The 20,053-nt window shown below is 42.4% G+C and overlaps 1 protein-coding gene across 1 annotated transcript in view; it reads left to right on the top strand.

The window, feature by feature from the left end:
• Positions 1-20,053, top strand: part of CFAP43 (cilia and flagella associated protein 43) — an 86,595-nt gene that overhangs the window by 7,058 nt on the left and 59,484 nt on the right. The window contains exons 4-8 of the mRNA XM_014461918.2: positions 3,405-3,572; positions 5,397-5,547; positions 10,116-10,275; positions 14,081-14,148; positions 17,244-17,375. Coding sequence (XP_014317404.1) covers positions 3,405-3,572; positions 5,397-5,547; positions 10,116-10,275; positions 14,081-14,148; positions 17,244-17,375 — 679 coding nt within the window. The remainder of the gene's footprint in view (positions 1-3,404; positions 3,573-5,396; positions 5,548-10,115; positions 10,276-14,080; positions 14,149-17,243; positions 17,376-20,053) is intronic.

Below are 20,053 nucleotides of genomic sequence, written 5' to 3'. Positions count from 1 at the left end.
TATATAAAAACTAGAGGCCCAGTGCGTGAAATCGCGCTAGACTCAGACCCACCACACTGCCGTGGGACCCCAGACCCGCCGCGCCGTGGAACCCATCAATGCACCTCCTGGTGACCGGTCGTTTGGTCGTTATGGCGTTACTGTGTTACGGCCACTGGCCTTTTATAATATAGATGTAATAATCTAGGTTCAGTGAGCCACATTTAGTTTATGCAGAGTTTTTTTTTTAAAAAGAAAAGCTTTATTGAGGTACAATTGACTTATAATAAAGTGTATATACAGATGTACACTTTTTTTAAATTAAATCTTTATTGTTCAGATTATTACATTGGTTCCTCTTTTTTCCCACCATAACTCCCCTCCACCCAGTTCCCACCCCACCCTCCGCCCTCACTCCCCACCCACTGTCCTCATCCATAGGTGCACAATTGTTGTCCAATCTCTTCCCGCACCCCCCACACCCCTTCCCTCCCCCCCCCAAGAATAGTCAGTTCATTCCCTTTCTATGTCCCTGATTCTATTACAATCACCAGTTCATACTGTTCATCAGATTATTTATTCACTTGATTTTTAGATTCACTTGTTGATAGATGTGTATTTGTTGTTCATAATTTGTATCTTTACCTTTTTCTTCTTCTTCCTCTTCTTAAAGGATACCTTTCAGCATTTCATATAATACTGGTTTGGTGGTGATGAACTCCTTTAGCTTTTTCTTATCTGTGAAGCTCTTTATCTGACCTTCAATTCTGAATGATAGCTTTGCTGGGTAGAGTAATCTTGGTTGTAGGTTCTTGGTATTCATCACTTTGAATATTTCTTGCCACTCCCTTCTGGCCTGCAAAGTTTCTGTTGAGAAATCAGCTGACATTGGTATGGTTACTCCCTTGTAGGTAACTGATTTTCTTTCTCTTGCTGCTTTTAGGATTCTCTGTTTGTCTTTTGCTCTTGGCATTTTAATTATGATGTGTCTTGGTGTGGTCCTCTTTGGATTCCTTTTGTTTGGGATTCTATGCGCTTCCTGGATTTGGAAGTCTATTTCTTTCACCAGGTAGGGGAAGTTTTCTGTCATTATTTCTTCAAATAGGTTTTCAATATCTTGCTCTCTCTCTTCTTCTGGCACCCTTGTAATTCGGATGTTGGTACGTTTGAAGCTGTCCCAGAGGCTCCTTACACTATCTTCGTATTTTTGGATTCTTTTTTCATTTTGCTTTTCCGGTTGGGTGTTGTTTGCTTCTTCGTATTTCAAATCTTTGACTTGATTCTTGCGATCCTCTGGTCTGCTGTTGGGAGTCTGTATAATATTCTTTATTTCAGTCAGTGTATGCTTAATTTCTAGTTGGTTCTTTATCACAACATCGAGGGTCTCACTAGATTTCTTGAAGATCTCACTACATTTATCGGCGGTCTCACCAGTCTTTTTGGGGGCCTTACTAAATTTATCGGCGGCTTCTAGACAGTTCTTTAAAGATCTTAAAAGTGTGGTTTTGAACTCTATATCCAGCAGTTTGCTTTCCTCCATTTCTGTCATTTGTGTCCTGTTTCTTTGTCTCAGCATTTTTTATGCTTCGCTGTGTTGATAGAGTGCCTTTCTGTGCTAAGTGTCCCAATTACCTGAGGTAGACACTCTTGGTGCACCCCCTTGTGGGCTCTGTGCAAAGTCTTGTTGTAGTTAAGCCTTGATTGTTGTAGTTATCACCGGGAGGAATTGACCTCCAGGACAATTGGCTGTGAGAATCAGCTGTGTCTGCAGTGGGATAACTTCTGTGCTGGAGACACCCCTCTGGGGCAAGACTTGCTTCAATGGGGTTTTGGTGCTCACTGAGTCTGCCCCCTGAGTGTGTCTTTTATGGTTCCACGGAGCTGCAAACTGGATGGCCCCACTCTGACCTCTGGGCTTCCTCCAGATGTACAATTTGATAAGTTTTTATTTATGAATAAACCCATGAAACCGTCACCATAATCAAGATAATAAGTATATCCATCACCCCCAAAAGTTTCTTTGTGCCCCTCAGATTCTTCCTCATTGGCCCTTGCCACACATACTCTTACCCCATCACTGCCCTACCCTCTGCCCCCTACCCCCTGCCCCCTGCTCCCAGTCCCCCACTGATATGCTTTCTGTCACTCTGGATTTGTTTGTGTTTTCTAGAATTTCATATACAGAAAGTCATACATTCTATATCCTTTTCCAGGGGGTCTGGCATCTTCTATGCAACATAATTATTTTAAATTGTCTTATTTTTAAATCTCTTATGCTATGTGTATCAATAGTTTATTCCTTCCTATTTCATCGTATAGGTATACCACAGTTTGTTTATCTACTTACCTGTCGATGGATGTATTAGTTTTCTAGGGCTGCCATTAACCAAGTACCACAAACTGAGTGACTTAAACAGCAGAATTTATTGTCTCATGATTCTGGACACTAGAAGTCTGAGATCAAGGTGTGAGGGCTGTGAGGAAAATGGAGAATATTAAAAATGACCACTTTAGAGAATAGGAGAGAGCACTGACCAGAGAAATAGTAGGATCAAAGGTGGTATTGAGGCTTCAGTGAGTGCAGTAACCAGGAATTGATAATGTCACTGACACACATAGTCCTTTGATCTTTCTATGTCTGCCTACCACAGGCTTTCAGTTGTATCCACCAGGCATGACAATTTTTGCCAGGCAGCTGAGGTAGAAAGTCCAAAGATCAAGGAAGCAGCAATACTAGCAATAGAGTGGTTGACATTATGGACAGGACATTTGGGATGAGGATGGAAGAAGGTGAAAGCAGAGGAAGCCAAAAACCAAGTGAGCTTAATAAATATTAGTTCCAGTTTCACAGTCACAACTCTGAATGGAGTGCTGGCTGCCTGTATGAGGGGGGATAGCTTACATTAATTTTTTTCTGTTTATTTCATCTAGCAAAGGACCTTGCTTACAGTAGGCATTCATGACATTCTCTCAAGTGAATAAATAAATGAATAATTTTTAAAGTACTGGTACTGTGGTTGCAAAAACTCAGTAAATGTTCAATTGGCATCAATGTATATAGTATATCCAGAATCATAGTATATTTGTATATAGTATAGAGATTTAGATACCTACATTTATTTAGATACCTACATTTATATTCCATTTCCTAGATTTGGATGAGTTAAATGCAAATTAAATAAGATAAAATAGACTTGGTAGCATATGAGTAATATTTTTTAAAAATAGTTATTTTGCTTTCTTTAACAGGTACAGTATAATGATAATCATAATTATTTTATGAACGTGTTATTAATGCTATAGATTTTATAAATTATACAATAAATTAAGTCACAATTTATGTAATTGTTTTCATATTAGATAAATACTCTCAATATATGAAATTCAAATTAATTACTTTTTTCCAAACGCAATTTTTCTCTAAGGAACTGGGAATTGGGTGTTATTTTGTGCAAGAAGTCGCAACCTGGTGTAGATGTGAGCCAGATGACTTTTAACCCCATGAACTGGCGCCAGCTGTGCTTGTCAAGTCCAAGTTTAGTGACTGTGTGGACCATTGAAAGAACTAACCAGGACCATCATCTCAAAGCAAAGTGAGAGACTTCATTATAATACAAGTAGAGGCCTGATGCATGAAATTCATGCGGGGGTGAGAGGGATGTCCCTCAGCCCAGCCTGCGCCCTCTCTCAATCCAGGACCCCTGGCTCCTAACCACCCATCTGCTCACTCCTAACTGCCCGCCTGCACGCTCTTTACCACTTGGCTTGCAGCTCCTTAGTGCTGCCATGGAGGCAGACGAGAGCCCGGCTCCTGGCTGGGTGGTGCTCCCACTATGGGAGTGCACTGACCACCAGGGGGCAGCTACTGCATTGAGCATCTGCCTCCTGGTGTCATTCCGCCATAAAGGTCGCTGGGCTTTTATTATATAGACTAGAGGCCCAATGCACATAAATTTGTGCACTCAGGGGGGTACCTCAGCCCGGCCTGTGCCCTCTCACAGTCTGGGACACCTCAGGGGATGACTACCTGCTGGCTTAGGCCTGCTCCCCAGGGGGTTGGGCCTAAGCTAGCAGTCAGACATCCCTCTAGCAGCCTCGGAGCCCTCAGGGGATGACCACTTGCCAGCAGGGAGCAGGCCTAAGCTGCAGTTGGACATCCTTAGCACTGCTGAGGAGGCAGGAGAGGCTCCCACCACCACCGCTGTACTGGCAGCCATCAGCCTGGCTTGTGGCTGAGCAGAGCTCCCCCTGTGGGAGTGCACTGACCACCAGGGGGAAGCTCCTGCATTGAGCATCTGCCCTTGGTGGTCAGTGTGTGTCATAGTGACCAGTCATTCCCAGTCGTTCTGCTGTTAGGATCAATTTGCATATTACCCTTTTATTATATAGGATAGAGGCCTGGTGCATGGGTGGGGCCAGCTGTTTTGCCCTGAAGGGTATCTCGGATCAGGGTGGGGATCCCTGCTGGGGTGCCTGGCCAGCCTGGGTGAGGGACTGCTGGCTGTTTGCAGGCTGGCCAAGCCCCCCAGCGGGGACCCTCAACCCATGAGGGTGTGACCAGCCTGGGTGAGTGTCTGATGGCTGTTTGCAGGCTGGCCAAGCCCCCCAGTGTGGACCCTCAACCCATGAGGGTATGGCTATCCTGGGTGAGGGGCTGGTGGCTTTTTGCAGGCTGGCCACGGCCCCCAGCCACCCAAGCTCCCAGTGGAGGCTGGCTGGAAGCAGGTATCTGGGATTTATTTAGCTTCTATAATTGAAACATTGTTGCCTTGAGCGAAGGCCCAGGGCAGGCAGGAAGCTTGGCTTCCTCCATCACCGGGGCAACCAAGCCTCCTGCTTGCTCCAGCTCCATGGCTGCCGGCCGCCATCTTGGTTGGATTAATTTGCAATATAGTAGTGCTCTGATTGGCTGGTGGGCGTGGCTTGGGGCGTAGCAGAGGTGCAGTCAATTTGCATGTTTCTCTTTTATTAGATTAGATACAGTGGTGGACTTTGTATTCATGTAATGTTGATTGGATCAATTTGATGAATTAAATGTCTTTATCCATAGTTTGGGATGCATATGGGAGGTAACTAATCATATTTCTCTCTCTCATCAATGTTTCTCTCACTCTCCCTTCCTCTGTCCCTAAAATCAATTTTTAAAAAACAACATATCCTCAGGTGAGGATTTAAAAAAATAGAGAAATTCTGTGACCAATGTCCTGGTGATAGTTGATGATAATGGTGTCTTTGTTTCTTTGTTGAAAAGAGTTCAAAGATTCAAGATGCCCCTGAGCTGACCATACTCCCCCAAATAAAGACTAAGGAGATATTGGCCATGTACATCCTTAAAACTGCAATTTTTGAAAACTGCCTTCTTAAGCGAAATGTAAATATAGTAAATAAAATTATTCTGATGCTCCTTTTTTCCCTAGGTCGGTAAAATTACCTCTGGAAGACGGGTCATATTTTAATGAAAAAGACACAATTTTCCCCGAATCATTGCCCAAGGATCCTATCTATGGACCTATCCTCCCACTGTCAGCCGTTGCCGGGCTAGTAGGTGAAGAGGCCGAAACTTTCAGGGTAATGACCTAGCATGTCTTCCTATTTATCTTCACACTAGAGGCCCGATGCACGACATTTGTGCACTGGGGGCGGGGGGCCTCAGCCCAGCCTGCAACCTCTCACTGTCCAGGACCCCTCAGGGGATGTCTGACTGCTGGCTTAGGCCCGCTCCCCCTGGGCCTAAGCCAGCAGTCGGACATCCCCTGAGAGTCCTTAGCACTGCCGTGGAGGCGGGAGAAGCTCCTGTCACCGCTGCTGGGCTCATCAGCCATGAGCCTGGCTTCTGGCAAAGTGGCGCTCCCTCTGTGGGAGTGCACTGACCACCAGGGGGCAGCTCCTGCATTGAGCGTCTGCCCCCTGGTGATCGGTGCACCTCATAGCAACCGGTCATTCCATTCCACCGTTTGGTCGATTTGCATATTAGCCTTTTTTTATACTAGTATAGGATGATCATCTCATGAGACATACAGATTGGCCTGGACACCATGAGGCATGAAGAGGGGGTGAAGATAATGGCACTGCCAACTGACATCGGGAGCCCAGATGTGTTTCAGTTTTGGACATACCAAATTTGGGGTGCTGGGAATGCCTCCAGCTGGAGGTGCCAGGCGGAAGTCAGCAAAGTGACTTACTGTTAGGGAGAAGTCAGGGCTGCAGACACAAGATGTCAGAGTCATTCCCACAGAGTGGAAGCACTGAGGGGTGGGGTGTGATAAAAAGGAATCTGACTGCCAAAGGTTGAAAGGAGGAAGATGAGACCAAGAAGGAACAGCCACAGAATAGGAGTAAATCCAGGAAAGAGCAAGACTGTGGAAAACAGTGGAAGGAAGTTTCAAAAGGGAGTTTATCAGCAGTTGCATATTCATTCATTCATTCATTCAACAAATTTATCAAGCTCCTCCTATGTAGCAGGAACTATTTTAGGCAATGGGGTCACATGATGACCAACCAGGCATAATAATCCCTGCCTCTTGGAGCTTACATTTTTACCAGGAAGACGGAGTAACAACACCAAAAGTAAAGAGAGACATTAAATCATTGAAACATGATAATTATTTTAGGAAAAATGGAGAATGGAGGTGAGGACAAGATTAACATATGCTGGTCAAGGAAGGCCTTTGGGGAGATGACAGTTACACTGAGACTTTAAGGACCAGGAGGCATTACTCATGCTACAAGCTCGGTAGAGTGTTTAGGAAGAGGGAACTGCCCGGACAAAGGTCCTAGGGGAAGAAAAGAATTGAGTATGTCTGGGGAGCAGAGAAAAGACCATGTAGCTGGAGCATAGTAAATGAGGGGGAGTGAGGTGCAGGTGATGTTCAGGAGGGAGGCAGGGAGCAGAGAGTAGCACAGGCAGGGTCTTTGAGGTGAGGTAAAGAGCTTGAAACTAAGCCTCTCTGGCCTACATTATGCTAATGCTTGTGCTAAAGCTCCAGGTCAAAGATAAAAAGAGAAGTTCCCAAACATTTTACCACTGCAGAGAATTAAGCTACAGATGTTAAAAATAATTCAATGTGGTAGTTTATTTTAAAATTTCTGACAAGCAAGAGAAAGGGTTGTATGCTCTTTGTGTTTCTTCTAAAGCAGCGGTTCTCAACCTGTGGGTCGCGATCCCTTTGGCGGTCCAACCACCCTTTCACAGGGGTCGCCTAAGACCATCCTGCATATCAGATTTTTACATTACGATTCATAACAGTAGCAACATTACAGTTATGAAGTAGCAACGAAAATAATTTTATGGTTGGGTCACAACATGAGGAACTGTATTTAAAGGGCCAGAAGGTTGAGAACCACTGTTAAAGAATGACAATTATTCACTCATTTAAATTACTGAGAGTGACTAATTCCTTTTAATAGCACAGATCTTAGCCTTGGAAATACAACCACACTCAGCCACAGTGGGGCAGCAAAGTAAACACAAATCAGTCAGCCATCAGGGTTTACAACATGGATACACCTGTGATATTTAAACACACCCCTCTACTATACCCTGCCCAGTTTTCTAATTCTGATATTTGTTGATACTAGTTCTTTTAATAGTTGATTATCCTTTTGAGAAGAAGAATTCCTTAGGACTTGGAACAATGCCTTTGTCCAATTATGCAACAAACTTATGTAAGTTGAGAATCTAGTAGACATAGTTACTTTGATAGTGTCACATGTACTTTACCTTAAAACAACAAATCTTTACTAAATTAAGAGTGGTATATAATATTTTATTAAATTAACTAAGTATTTATTAGAAAGGTGACTTGCATACATTGGAAAATATTGAGTAGAAAAATCACTGTCTATATCAGTGGTTCTCAACCTGTGGGTCGCGACCCCTTTGGGAGTCGAACGACCCTTTCACAGGGGTCGCCTAAGACCATAGAAAACACATATATAATTGCATATTGTTTTTGTGATTAATCACTATGCTTTAATTATGTTCAATTTGTAACAATGAAATTGGGGGTCACCACAGCATGAGGAACTGTATTAAAGGGTCGCGGCATTAGGAAGGTTGAGAACCACTGGTCTATATGGCTTGAAGTATTCCCTAACTGTAGAACCAATTCCAATTTACCCTGCTTTATTTTTCTCTACAGTACTTTTCAACACTATATATAACATTCTATATATTTAACTCCTTGACTTATTTTCACTCTATTTCCCCTCACCAGGATGTATGAGGAGGCAGGGATTATTGTGTGTTTTGTTCACTACTACATTCCTGTGCCTAGAATAGAGCCTGGAATACAACAACTATCCAATAAATATTTGTTAGATGAATGAATAAGTGAATGAAATAAGCATGTAACTTCCAAGAAATTTAGCAGTTCTGATAATTTGTCTAATGGCATATTAATATTTTCTGTTCCAATGGTTGTACGGACGCCTCAAGAAAACAAAGACATTATGTTGTAACTAATGCAATTCTAAAAATAGTATAGCATAACAAAAAGCTCAGATAGTACTTAACATTATGTTCTCAATACAAATTCAATAAACAAACAAACAAATGTAAGCTCCATATATTTGACTGGTTTAAATAGGAAGAAGGGAGTGCCATATTATTTTGTCCTGAGTTCACAATCTTAATCAGTCTGGGGCGGAGGGAGAGACGTGCCCAAAATAGCTGTTACAACTACCTTGACCTCCAGGAAGAGAGCAGGTGGTCCCAGGCTTACGATGAGACCTACGCTGTCCTTACAGAAAGGGGGAGTGGCCTCTGCTCTGCTGGACACAAGTGTTTAACACTGCAGGAGGCATAATACTGAGGTATTACTATTTAAGACAGCAACCAACATACTATAATGTGCTTTTGTATGGCCCCAAGCTACGAAGGTCTTTTATACTTTTTTAAAGGGTTGTTAAAAAAAAAGGGGTGGTGCCCTAACCGGTTTGGCTCAGTGGATAGAGCGTCAGCCTGCGGACTCAAGGGTCCCAGGTTTGATTCCGGTCAAGGGCATGTACCTTGGTTGCGGGCACATTCCCAGTAGGGAGTGTGCAGGAGGCAGCTGATCGATGTTTCTCTCTCGTCGATGTTTCTAACTCTCTTTCCTTCTCCCTTCCTCTCTGTAAAAAATCAATAAAAAAAATATATTTAAAAAAAAAAGGGTGGGGGTGGGGGTGTATGTGACAGAGAACTATGTGGTTCACAAAGCTTAAAATATTTGCTACATAGTCCTTTATAGGAAAAATTTGCCTTAGATCCTTGGCTCATATTAATTTTAGTCTCCAAAGCCAGCTTTTTTTTCTAGGTACATCCCATAGATTTTGTGCATTTTTCTTTGAGTTTTCCATGCAAAGTCACATAGGATGTTTCATGAACCACGTTTGAGAGGCCACCAGAATCAGACAAGGAGTACTCTTTTCGTTCCTCATGAAAGCTAACTAAGCAGAGGATCTAGGGCAGTGATGGCGAACCTTTTGAGCTCGGCGTGTCAGCATTTTGAAAAACCCTAACTTAACTCTGGTGCCGTGTCACATATAGAAATTTTTTAATATTTGCAACCATAGTAAAACAAAGACTTATATTTTTGATATTTATTTTATATATTTAAATGCCATTTAACAAAGAAAAATCAACCAAAAGAATGAGTTCGCATGTCACCTCTGACACGCATGTCATAGGTTCGCCATCACTGATCTAGGGAGACCTCTCTGTAGCCACTCCAGGAAAAGCAGACCTATGCCCCCTGCAGAATCAGGAGGGAGAAATGTTGACGAAAGTCTTCCTCAAAAATGGTGATTGTAGTTAGACCATGACTCTCTTAGATTCAAGATACAAAAACGTCTACCAAGAAACAGTGTATAAGTTATTACTCAAAACTCACAAAAATCTGTGACACTAGAACTCTGAGTGCCACTAGAACAATGAAGGTGACAAGAATGCCTTATTTTTTCCTAGTGAATTAAAATGTAGAGAAGTAGAGAAAGAAAGGGAAGTTCTGTTAACTCTTGGCAAGTGGTGGGGCCAGTGGAGGTGTGTGTGTACATATTCATTTTTTTTCTTCTTGGAAATTGATTTGATGGGTATTTCTCTGGCTGTTAGGCCATAATTGTTGTTTTAACACAAGGCTTTTAACCTTTCTTCAAAGCCCAAAGATGATCTATATCCTTTGCTTCACCCAACTATGCACTGCTGGAGTCCACAAAGTGAGCTGTACGTTGGCTGTGAAGAGGGTCATCTTTTAATGATTAATGGAGAAAACCTGAAGGTGACTGTGCTTGAGAAGATAGAAGACATATCACCAATGGGTGAGAAACTGCTTTGCTTCATATTCCCAGAAGCGTAGCCATTGGTGATGGTTTTGCACTTGAAGATGAATATGTGTTTTTTCCTATTTTTCTCTTTCTTGGAGACATCTTTGACTCCTCCTCCTTTTTCCTGGAGTTAGTTACCAGGTCCTATACCTTCTAGCTAGCTCATGTTTCTTAAATGTTACATGTTCTAGTCATTCTTCTATCACTCTACAATGTAGATTTCATGTAATCCTCAGAACAGTTTTACAAGGGAGATACATTTTTATCTCCATGGTATAGATGAGGAAATGGAGGCATTGAGAGGTTAGCAAAATATGCCTGAATTTACATAACTAGTAAACTGTAGAGCTGAAACCTAAACCCAGGCTCTAAGACTTCAGAGTCCAGGTTCTTAGCTTCTATGCTATATCCTTTTCCATAATATGCCTGTTCTGCTTAAAAAGCTAATGTGTTCTTTTCTGACCTTTACCCTCTCAACTCTTTCTCCATAATAGTCTTCTTAGTTCAACTGCCATGTTGAAAATCACCTTTATGTTAAGTGGTTAGAATTTCTAAGAGAACCTGTTCTACTCTCTTTAGATCTGGTGTCCATTCCCTGTCCTGTCAGCTCAGTCCAGAGTTGGGCCTGGGCCACAGAAGCAGCTAGGTATAGACCAGCCGTGGGCAAACTACGGCCCGTTTGAAATGAATAAAACTAAAAAAGAAAGAAAAGACCGTACCCTTTTATGTAATGATGTTTACTTTGAATTTATATTAGTTCACACAAACACTCCATCCATGCTTTTGTTCCGGCCCTCCGGTCCAGTTTAAGAACTCATTGTGTTGCCGAAACCGGTTTGGCTTAGTGGATAGAGCGTCGGCCTGCGGACTGAAGGGTCCCAGGTTCGATTCCGGTCAAGGGCATGTACCTGGGTTGCGGGCACATCCCCAGTAGGAGATGTGCAGGAGGCGGCTGATCGATGTTTCTCTCTCATCGATGTTTCTAACTCTCTATCTCTCTCCCTTCCTCTCTGTAAAAAATCAATAAAATATATTTAAAGAAAAAAAAAACCCCATTGTGGCCCTCGAGTCAAAAAGTTTGCCCACCCCTGGTATAGACCCTTTGAAAAGGGAACCTTTCCAGGACCAGCTTCTCAAACGTGCCCGTTGCACTCTCCATTCCTTTCGCTCTTATTATTTCACACCTTGATTTTTGCAACAACCTTAGGACTGACTTAATCGACTTTAATCAACAACTGACTCAAACCAGGCAGCTCATTCCTGCCAAACTGCTCTTCTTAACATGTAATGCATGGATTGCTGTTCCACCTTGCTTTCAAATTCTCTCTAATCTGATCCTACCTGCCCCGTTAGTATTAGTTCCCACTACTCCTCCGTACAAGTCTTCTGTCTAAACCAATGGTTCTCAACCTGTGGGTCGCGACCCCTTTGGCGGTCGAATGACCCTTTCACAGGGGTCGCCTAAGACCATCCTGCATATCAGATATTTACATGACGATTCATAACAGTAGCAACATTACAGTTATGAAGTAGCAACGAAAATAATTTTATGGTTGGGTCACAACATGAGGAACTGTATTTAAAGGGCCAGAAGATTGAGAACCACTGGTCTAAACAGTCAGTTCTTCCCATCATTTCACAGACATGCCTCCTAGTTCATTCCCTTCCCACTTTACTCTCTGAACCTTCCAATTCCCAGCTCAAACATCACCCCCTACAGCAAGTTTCCCCCAACTGCAATGTCCCTCAACTATGCCCTCTCCCATTCCCTGACTCACACGTCACTGATAAAACTGGGACCATTAGATTTGACTTTCCTACCCTAGACCCTCTTTCTTCCTTTTACTCTCACCTGTAGCCTCTGGACTTGGTTGGCTCTCTAATCTCGCATCCACAATGCCATCCCACAGCTCTCTGAAAAGTAAACCTCTTTTGTGGCCTACATTTCCAATATCACCTATTCCCACTTGACACTTTTAGAAGTTCTCATTATTCCTCTGCTCTCCCCAAATTCTGCCTTCTGCTATTTGCCGTTACCCTTGTCTAGTATGTCTTTCTCTTCCTTGTCTAGCTGGTGAGATTGTCCTCTGTGGAGCCCTCCCTGTCCTCACCCCAACCTTCAGGCATAATTAGGTGCCCTTGTCTGGTGTTCCTTCAGATTCACTGCTTTCTTAGAGCCTCATCTTGAGCTATTACAATGTTCCATGTGCATGTCTTTCCCATTAGTCATCAACTCTTTGAAGTTAGGAACTGTGTTTTAATCATCCTTTGGCTCCAAAATTTAATCCCAGAGATTTCTGCAGAGTAAATTAGACCTGCATGTGTTTGTAAATTCAATTATAAAAGAAGGTTTTTCATTTCCAAACTCCTAAAACACTTGTAATATGTTATACCCAATTTAGAACTTAATCATGATAGTCATGTGTTGTATACTTTCTTTCTGTATACTATTTCTAATACTTTCCATGGAATAATATAAGGCTTTCAAAATAGATATTTATCTAACCTCTACAATGTGTAAGATACTATGCAAGGTGCTTCAGAATTGACAGAGATGGCAAATATATAATCTCATAATCTCTACTTTCAAGCGACTTCTATTTTAGTAAAGAGAATACGACAAGTAGTCAGTGAATTACAGTCTGGTAGATTAGGATGATTTCACTAAGGGAGAACCTCACAAAGTGCTGTGGGGATTCAGGGCAGGGAAACAGGCCAAGATAAGTTATTTTGAAGGCAGAACTTGAAATGGCCCTTGAAGGATGGGTTCACAGACAGAGAAAAGAGTAGGTGGACTTTTTGGCAATGGTATCTATGTAGACAAAAACCTGGGGTAGTGGAGACACAAGAAGTGGTCCAGTTCATCTGGGGCATCAAGTTTTACACAGGGGTAGTGGGTCATCTGATATACCCTATCTGACCTTGAACATAAGGCATAAGATGTTTATACTTAATTCGGCTGACAGGCAGACATCAAAAATTCCTGAATGGGGAAGTACCCCAACTGTAATTGTGCTTGGGGAGATTAACTTAACCATCATTCAAGAAAGGATAATCCTAGTAGCAGGTGGCTATAAGAAGCAGGCACCTAGACTAGGGAAGGAGTCATAAGAAGCAGGACTCTAGTGGCAGTTGGACTGGGAAAAAAGAGATTGCTGGGAGGTGACTAGTGCTGGAAGGACATTGTCCTTTTAGCATCTGGCATAAGGCCACACACCTAGTATGCAGTAAACAAATAATTTCATGCATGCCATCTGAATGTTTGATCTTGTGGTTCTCATGTTTTACCTAAATAACAAGTGATATGCTTTTGCTATTTTCCCTCAAGGACAATATATCTTTTTAATATATACTATTATATTAATTTCAGGTATACAACATCCAAGGACAATTTGTTATTAATAACAAATGCTCTTATAGAACATTTTACCTTCTTTTTCCACTGTGCTTTATTTACTGAGGTACCTAAGTTTATATACCATAAAATGTATAAATCTTAAGTATACATCTTGGTGATAATAATATCATAATAATAATAATTCTACAATGTTAGTTACATAGATCTGATGATACTGACCTTAAAAAAAACTTGTGTGACTTATATCAGTAATCATTGCTAAGCAGCTTTTATTATTCATTGTTTGGGAGACATCATAGTACATATTCTAATGTGAAGTTGATTTTCAGAAAAAAAGGATGACAAAGAAATGAATAGTCCTAAGATATCAAATGAGATGAATTACTCTGTATTGTACTTTTATTTGTGTCACCTGTTTTCCTTGTTTTTCTTTTCTAAAAGGTGGAAGAAAACTTTTCAGTCCAGTCACCATAGCATATCAGAAGGGAGGTGTGCTTGCTTCTGGAATTGTAATGTATTTTTTCTTAAAAATTAATTGCTTTCAAGAAAATATATAATTTCCATTTGTTGCCATTTACTATTATGAGCCATAATTTGGGATGGCAGGTTCTGTGTGATTATTAATTACTAGAGGCTCGTTGCACAAAGAGATTCGTGCAATAGGCCTTCCCTTCCCCTGGCTGCCGGCACCGGTTTTCCTCCGTCACCCAGGACCCAGGCCTTCCCTCTGGCCGGAGCCACCTTCAAGTCTTCACTGCCCCGGCCGGAGCCGCCTTCCGTCTGTGTATGCAAATTAACTGCCATCTTTGTTAGGTTAATTTGCATACTCTCCTGATTGGCTGGTGAGTGTAGCAAAGGTACAGTCAATTTACATGTTTGTCTATTATTAGGTAAGAAAGTTCTTTCCTTTTTGGATGCTATTATAAAACTTTTTATTATGAAGAATTTCAAATATATATAAAACTAGTGATCACAGTATAATGAACTACCACATATCTACCTCATTGCAAATAGGCAAAAATAAAAATTTTTAAAAACCATGGCTCCCCCAAACACTTAATATCCATCACCCAATTTCATTCCTGTTTGTGCACTTAAAATATTATGTTTTCAGATACAACTGGAACCTTTTGTGAAAGCTTCAGCGTAGCCTCCTGTGTGTGTCCATTTCGTTTAACTGTATCATATTGTTATTGGGCCATGGGTAGAAATTAGTATTTAATAGCTACCATTTTATTTTAGTGCTTTATTTTGGTGGCCAGGCACCATGCTAAGTGCTTGCTTTTGTATTAGCTATTGTTCCTCACAACAACCCCATCAAGTAGAAACTATTAATGAAAGAACCATGTCTTACTGAGTTCACTCAGCCTCAGTACATATGAAAAGGGTCAGCCATGTTACTTTTCCATGCTGTGGTAATCAGTGCTAAGGTTTGGAGCTGACCTACACTAAAATCTCAGGTCTATTGATCCTGAGACTACTACTGTTAGCTTGGTCGCTCCCATTGCCACAAATTACATCTCTAGGACCCCAAGGGCAGCTAGTCAATGTTGTCAAGGTAAGAGTTGTAGCTCTATCAATGAGAAACAATCTGGAGCTCATAAACCTACACTCAGTTCATAATACCCTCCCCCAACCTTGCAATGGACTACCCCCACTCCTACATTTAGTCTGCATTGAGTGTTTTCTTAAAACTAATTTAAAGGAAGGATTTGAGCATCTGCTCTGGTGAGGGATAGAGAATGATGAAAGCACCTGGTATGTTCCTCCCTCTCCCCCCAGTATATGAAGCCAGTCATCTCACAAATGCTTACTCTTAATTATAATGGGGTCTAATCTAGAAATTATGGATGAATTTGCCTAAAGCCTCTTCACTATTGTAGAAGTAACTCAAATTCCTCTTGAGTTGTAAAATGTACCTAAGTCTGTTCATGATCGACCAAGCAACTAGCTCATTTTTATTGCATACTGGAAGAATATAAAGGAAACAAACAGCACACTCCCTACCCTTGGGCCATTTAGGGAGATGAGTAATTGCACATAACAATGATTAAAGAACACTAAGACTAGTCCTTTGGGGTAAGGAGATTGTTATATATACAATCCACACACTAAACTCTGCCTCATTTGCCCTGCCTTCTGTATAATAAAGGAGATGATAAGAAGATAGATGCTAGAAAAGTTCAAAGAAAGGAGAGGTCAGTAAAATTTTAGGTAATTGAAAAATTTATTGCAAAAGAGATAAAATTAAAACTTGATCAGGAACCACGGTTAAAAGTTGTCTTGATAGCCCTAGCTGGTTTGGCTCAGTGGATAGAGCATTGGCCTGCAGACTGAAGGGTCCTGGGTTCTATCTTGACTCCATTGTATGCTCTTGCCTCCTTTGTCAAATATTAATTAAGAATAATGGCTTGGGTTGATATCTGGGTTCTCTGTTCTGTTCCATTGGTCAATATGTCTGCTTTTAAACGAGAATATTTAACTAGGTTGCAGGCTCCATCCTCAGTAAGGGGCATGCAGGAGGCAGCCAATCAATGATTCTCTCTCATTATTGATTTTTCTATCTCTCCCTCTCCCTTCCTCTCTGAAATCAATAAAAATATATAATAACCTATATATATATAAAGGCTATTATGCTAACTGTCCATCCGGGTAATGACGTCAGGTAGCAATGCCTGGCTTCCTCTCCCTAGTGATAACTAGCCTCCTTGCAGTTTCTTCAGCCCAGGAACAAGTCGGGGTGCAAACATTATACACTGTAACCAAATGTTTTCCTGTGCCTCATCTCATTTGATCCTCACAGAAGTCCTGGAGTAGGTAGATAGGAGACTAGGTGGAATCCTATTTTCTCTTCATTAGCCGGAAAACGGAGATTTAGAAAGTTTAGAAACTTGACCCAACTGAAAAGAAGTAAGTAATGGTGGACCTTGAAAATGACTTCAGGTTTTCTCATTGCACAGAATATAGTTAAACACTGCTGCAGTTAAATATTTTACCCTTTGTTCTCCCTGCGTGATCTACAATAATAATGTGCTTTGTGTTGATATTTACTGCTGTGTTGCTGACAATTACCTGAAAGAGAAGTTGGGGTGCTTCACTGGGCTGGAAAAAGTTTAGCTATATCAGAAAGCAGGTCTAATTCTATATCTATATCTATATCTATAAAGTTTATTCTATATCTATAAAAGGCTAAGTTGACTTGTGCATGTGCAATACATATAAAGCTCTCGCTGGTGCCAATCACACGAGTGTGTTTTGATCTGTCATTGTTGATCGTGAATTTGGTTGACACTTCTATTATAGAGAAAGGGCGACTAGCAATATTAAAATATTCTAATTAATTTCCTATCAATGTGCATGAATTTGTGACTGAGCCACTAGTAAATAAATAAAATAAAAGCTGTTGAGCAAAATCTGTTACTTAAAAAAAAGTTACTTAAATAAAGGTAAGAAGACAGGGCATTCTAGATAATGTAAACACAGATTATTCCAAAAATAAACATTAGTTGGTAATACACTAAGTCTTAGCTTGTCTGATAACAAAAGTATACTATGTAATGACTGAAAGTGATTTTTCTGCATTTATCTTGTTTTTGGTCTCTAGGATGGCTTTGTGTATTCTTTAATTATTAAAGAGTCAAATTACAAAGTAGAAGATTTTCTTCAGGTTGAAGAGCATGTGGGGCATATGATGTTTTCTCCCAGTTACAAAATGTTGCTGATTCAAGCAGGGAAGGTATGCTAGATGGCCAATTTTTAGTATGCAGTTTTCAGATATTATTATATCACTAGAGGCCCAGTGCACCAGATTTGTAAACTGGGAGGGGGGGTGTCCCTCAACGCGGCCTGTGCCCTTTCCCAGTCCAAGAGCCCTCCGGGGAATGTCCAACTGACAGCTTAGGCCTGCCATCAATCGTACATCCTTAGTGCTGCCATGGAGGCGAGAGAGGCTCCCGCCACCACCGCTGCACTTGCCAGCCATGAGCCTGGCTTGTGGCTGAGCGGTGCTCCCCTTGTGGGAGCACACTGACCACCAGGGGCAGCTCCTGCATTGAGTGTCTGCCCCTTGGTGGTCAGTGCACATCATAGCGAACAGTCATTCCAAAGTCTGGTTGATTTGCATATTACCCTTTTATTATATAGGACTAGAGGCCCGGTGCACAAAAATTTGTGCACTCAGGGGGGTCCATCAGCCAGGCCTATGCCCTTTTGCAGTCTGGGACCCCTCAGAGGATGTCCACCTGCTGGCTTAGGCCCACTCCCTGGGGGATCGGGCCCAAGCTGGCAGCCAGACATCCCTCTGCCAGTCCGGCAGCCCTCAGGGGATGTCCACTTACCAGCAGGGAGCAGACTTAAGCTGCAGTCGGACATCCTTAGTGCTGCTGAGGAGGCAGGAGAGGCTCCCGCCACCACCGCTGTGCTGGCAGCCATCAGCCTGGCTTGTGGCTAAGCAGAGCTCCCCCTGTGGGAGCGCACTGATCACCAGGGGACAGCTCCTGCATTGAGCATCTCCCCACTGGTGGTCAGTGTGTATCATAGTGACCAGTCATTCCCAGTTGTTCTGCTGTTAGGGTCAATTTGCATATTACCCTTTTATTATATAGGATAGAGGCCTGGTGCATGGGTCGGGGCCGGCTGGTTTGCTCTGAAGGGTGTCCTGGATCAGGGTGGGGGTCCTACTGGGGTGCCTGGCCAGCCTGGGTGAGGGGCTGATGGCTGTTTGCAGGCTGGCCACACCCCCTTTAGGGTGGTGGTCCCCACTGGGGTGCCTGGCCAGTCTGGGTGAGGGGCTGAGGGCCGTTTTCAGGCTGGCCAAATCCCCCCAGTGACGGAAGCTCCCAGCCTCTCCTTTTTTTCTTTTTCTTTTTTATTCTGGGATTTATTTACCTTCTATAATTGAAACTTTGTAGCCTTGAGTGGAGCTCAGAGCCGGCCAGGCGGGTGGGAAGCTTGGCTTCCTCCATTGCCAGGGGCAACCCAAACCTCCTGCTTGCTCCAGCTCCATGGCCACAGCTGGCTGAAAGCAGATATCTGGGGTTTATTTATCTTCTATAATTGAAACTTTGTTGCCTTGAGTGGAGCTTAGAGCTAGCTGCAGCAGGCGGGAAGCTTGGCTTCCTTCATCACTGGGGCAACCAAGCCTCCTGCTTGCTCCAGCTCCATGACTGCCAGCCACCATCTTGGTTGGGTTAATTTGCATATAGTTGCTCTGATTGGCTGGTGGGCGTGGCTTAAGATGTAGCGAAGGTACAATCAATTTGCATGTTTGTCTTTTATTAGTGTAGACTAGAGGCCCAATGCATGAAATTTGTGTAAGAGTAGGCCTTCCTTCCCCTGCCTGCCAGCACTGGCTTCCCTCTGGCACCCAGGACCCAGGCTTCCCTCATAGCCCTGGCTTCCCTTATAGCCCCAGAAGGACATCCAGTCTAATTAGCATATTACGCTTTTATTATTATAGATTGCATGACATGAATGAAGGGCAGAGTATTCTGCATAATGATACTCTCCAGATTCAGGACTCTTTTAAGTTGCCAAGAAAAAGGGAAGAATTGAAAAGGCTTTATTAGCAAAAGGAACTTTGTTTTTGTGCATGTAACTGAAAGGGCAAGTTCATCTGAATCCAGGAGCTCCCGTAAAGCCACTGGCCTTGTTTCTCTGCCATCTCTTGCCTCTGTTTCCTCTCGGCTGTCCCCCCCATGCAGAGTCACCCCTGTGGTGTCCGTAACTGTAGTTTATAGTTCTATCTTTTTGTTGACCTTGATGGAAAGATGCCAAATGGAAAAAATGTACTTGAATCTAGACTCATGGTACTAATTTGGGTCACTTCTCTCACCATGTATCAATTATTATGTTCATATGGACTCTAGGCTCTGATTGGCTAAGCCTATTCTTGGACCCTGGGTAGAGTTTACCCACCCAAACATGGATTGAGATTGGGGTCATGAGTGGTTCTCTAAGGAAAATAATGGGTTCTAAAGAGAAGAGAAGGGAATAAATGCAGGATAAAATCAAATGTCCACTTCAATTATACTGTTAGAAAGACTCTTAATTAATGGAATGACCTTCAAAGGTCAAGATTAGCAGCAGTTTATATTATTAGGCGACAATTTTAGATGAATTACAAACATAGTTCAATGATTTTCTGCCTAAAAGAAATTTGAATTTAAATATGGAAAGACCAGTTTCTGATAATTACCAGAAGTTAAAACAACTGTACTAACTATCCTATATAATAAAGAGGTAATATGCAAGTTGACTGTCACACCCTCACAAAGATGGCTGCCTATGACCAGGCCAGCAGGGGGGTTAGTGAGGGACGACCAAATGACTAAACAGCAGGCTGTGTGGGGCGACCAAGCCAGTGGGGGGGGGGGGGGGGGAATTGTGGGGCAACCAGGGTGGCAGGGGGGGGGG

The sequence above is a fragment of the Myotis lucifugus genome, unplaced genomic scaffold (assembly GCF_000147115.1).
Source record: "Myotis lucifugus unplaced genomic scaffold, Myoluc2.0 scaffold_162, whole genome shotgun sequence".
Taxonomy (NCBI): domain Eukaryota; kingdom Metazoa; phylum Chordata; class Mammalia; order Chiroptera; family Vespertilionidae; genus Myotis; species Myotis lucifugus.
This window is presented reverse-complemented; position numbering and strand designations above follow the sequence as displayed.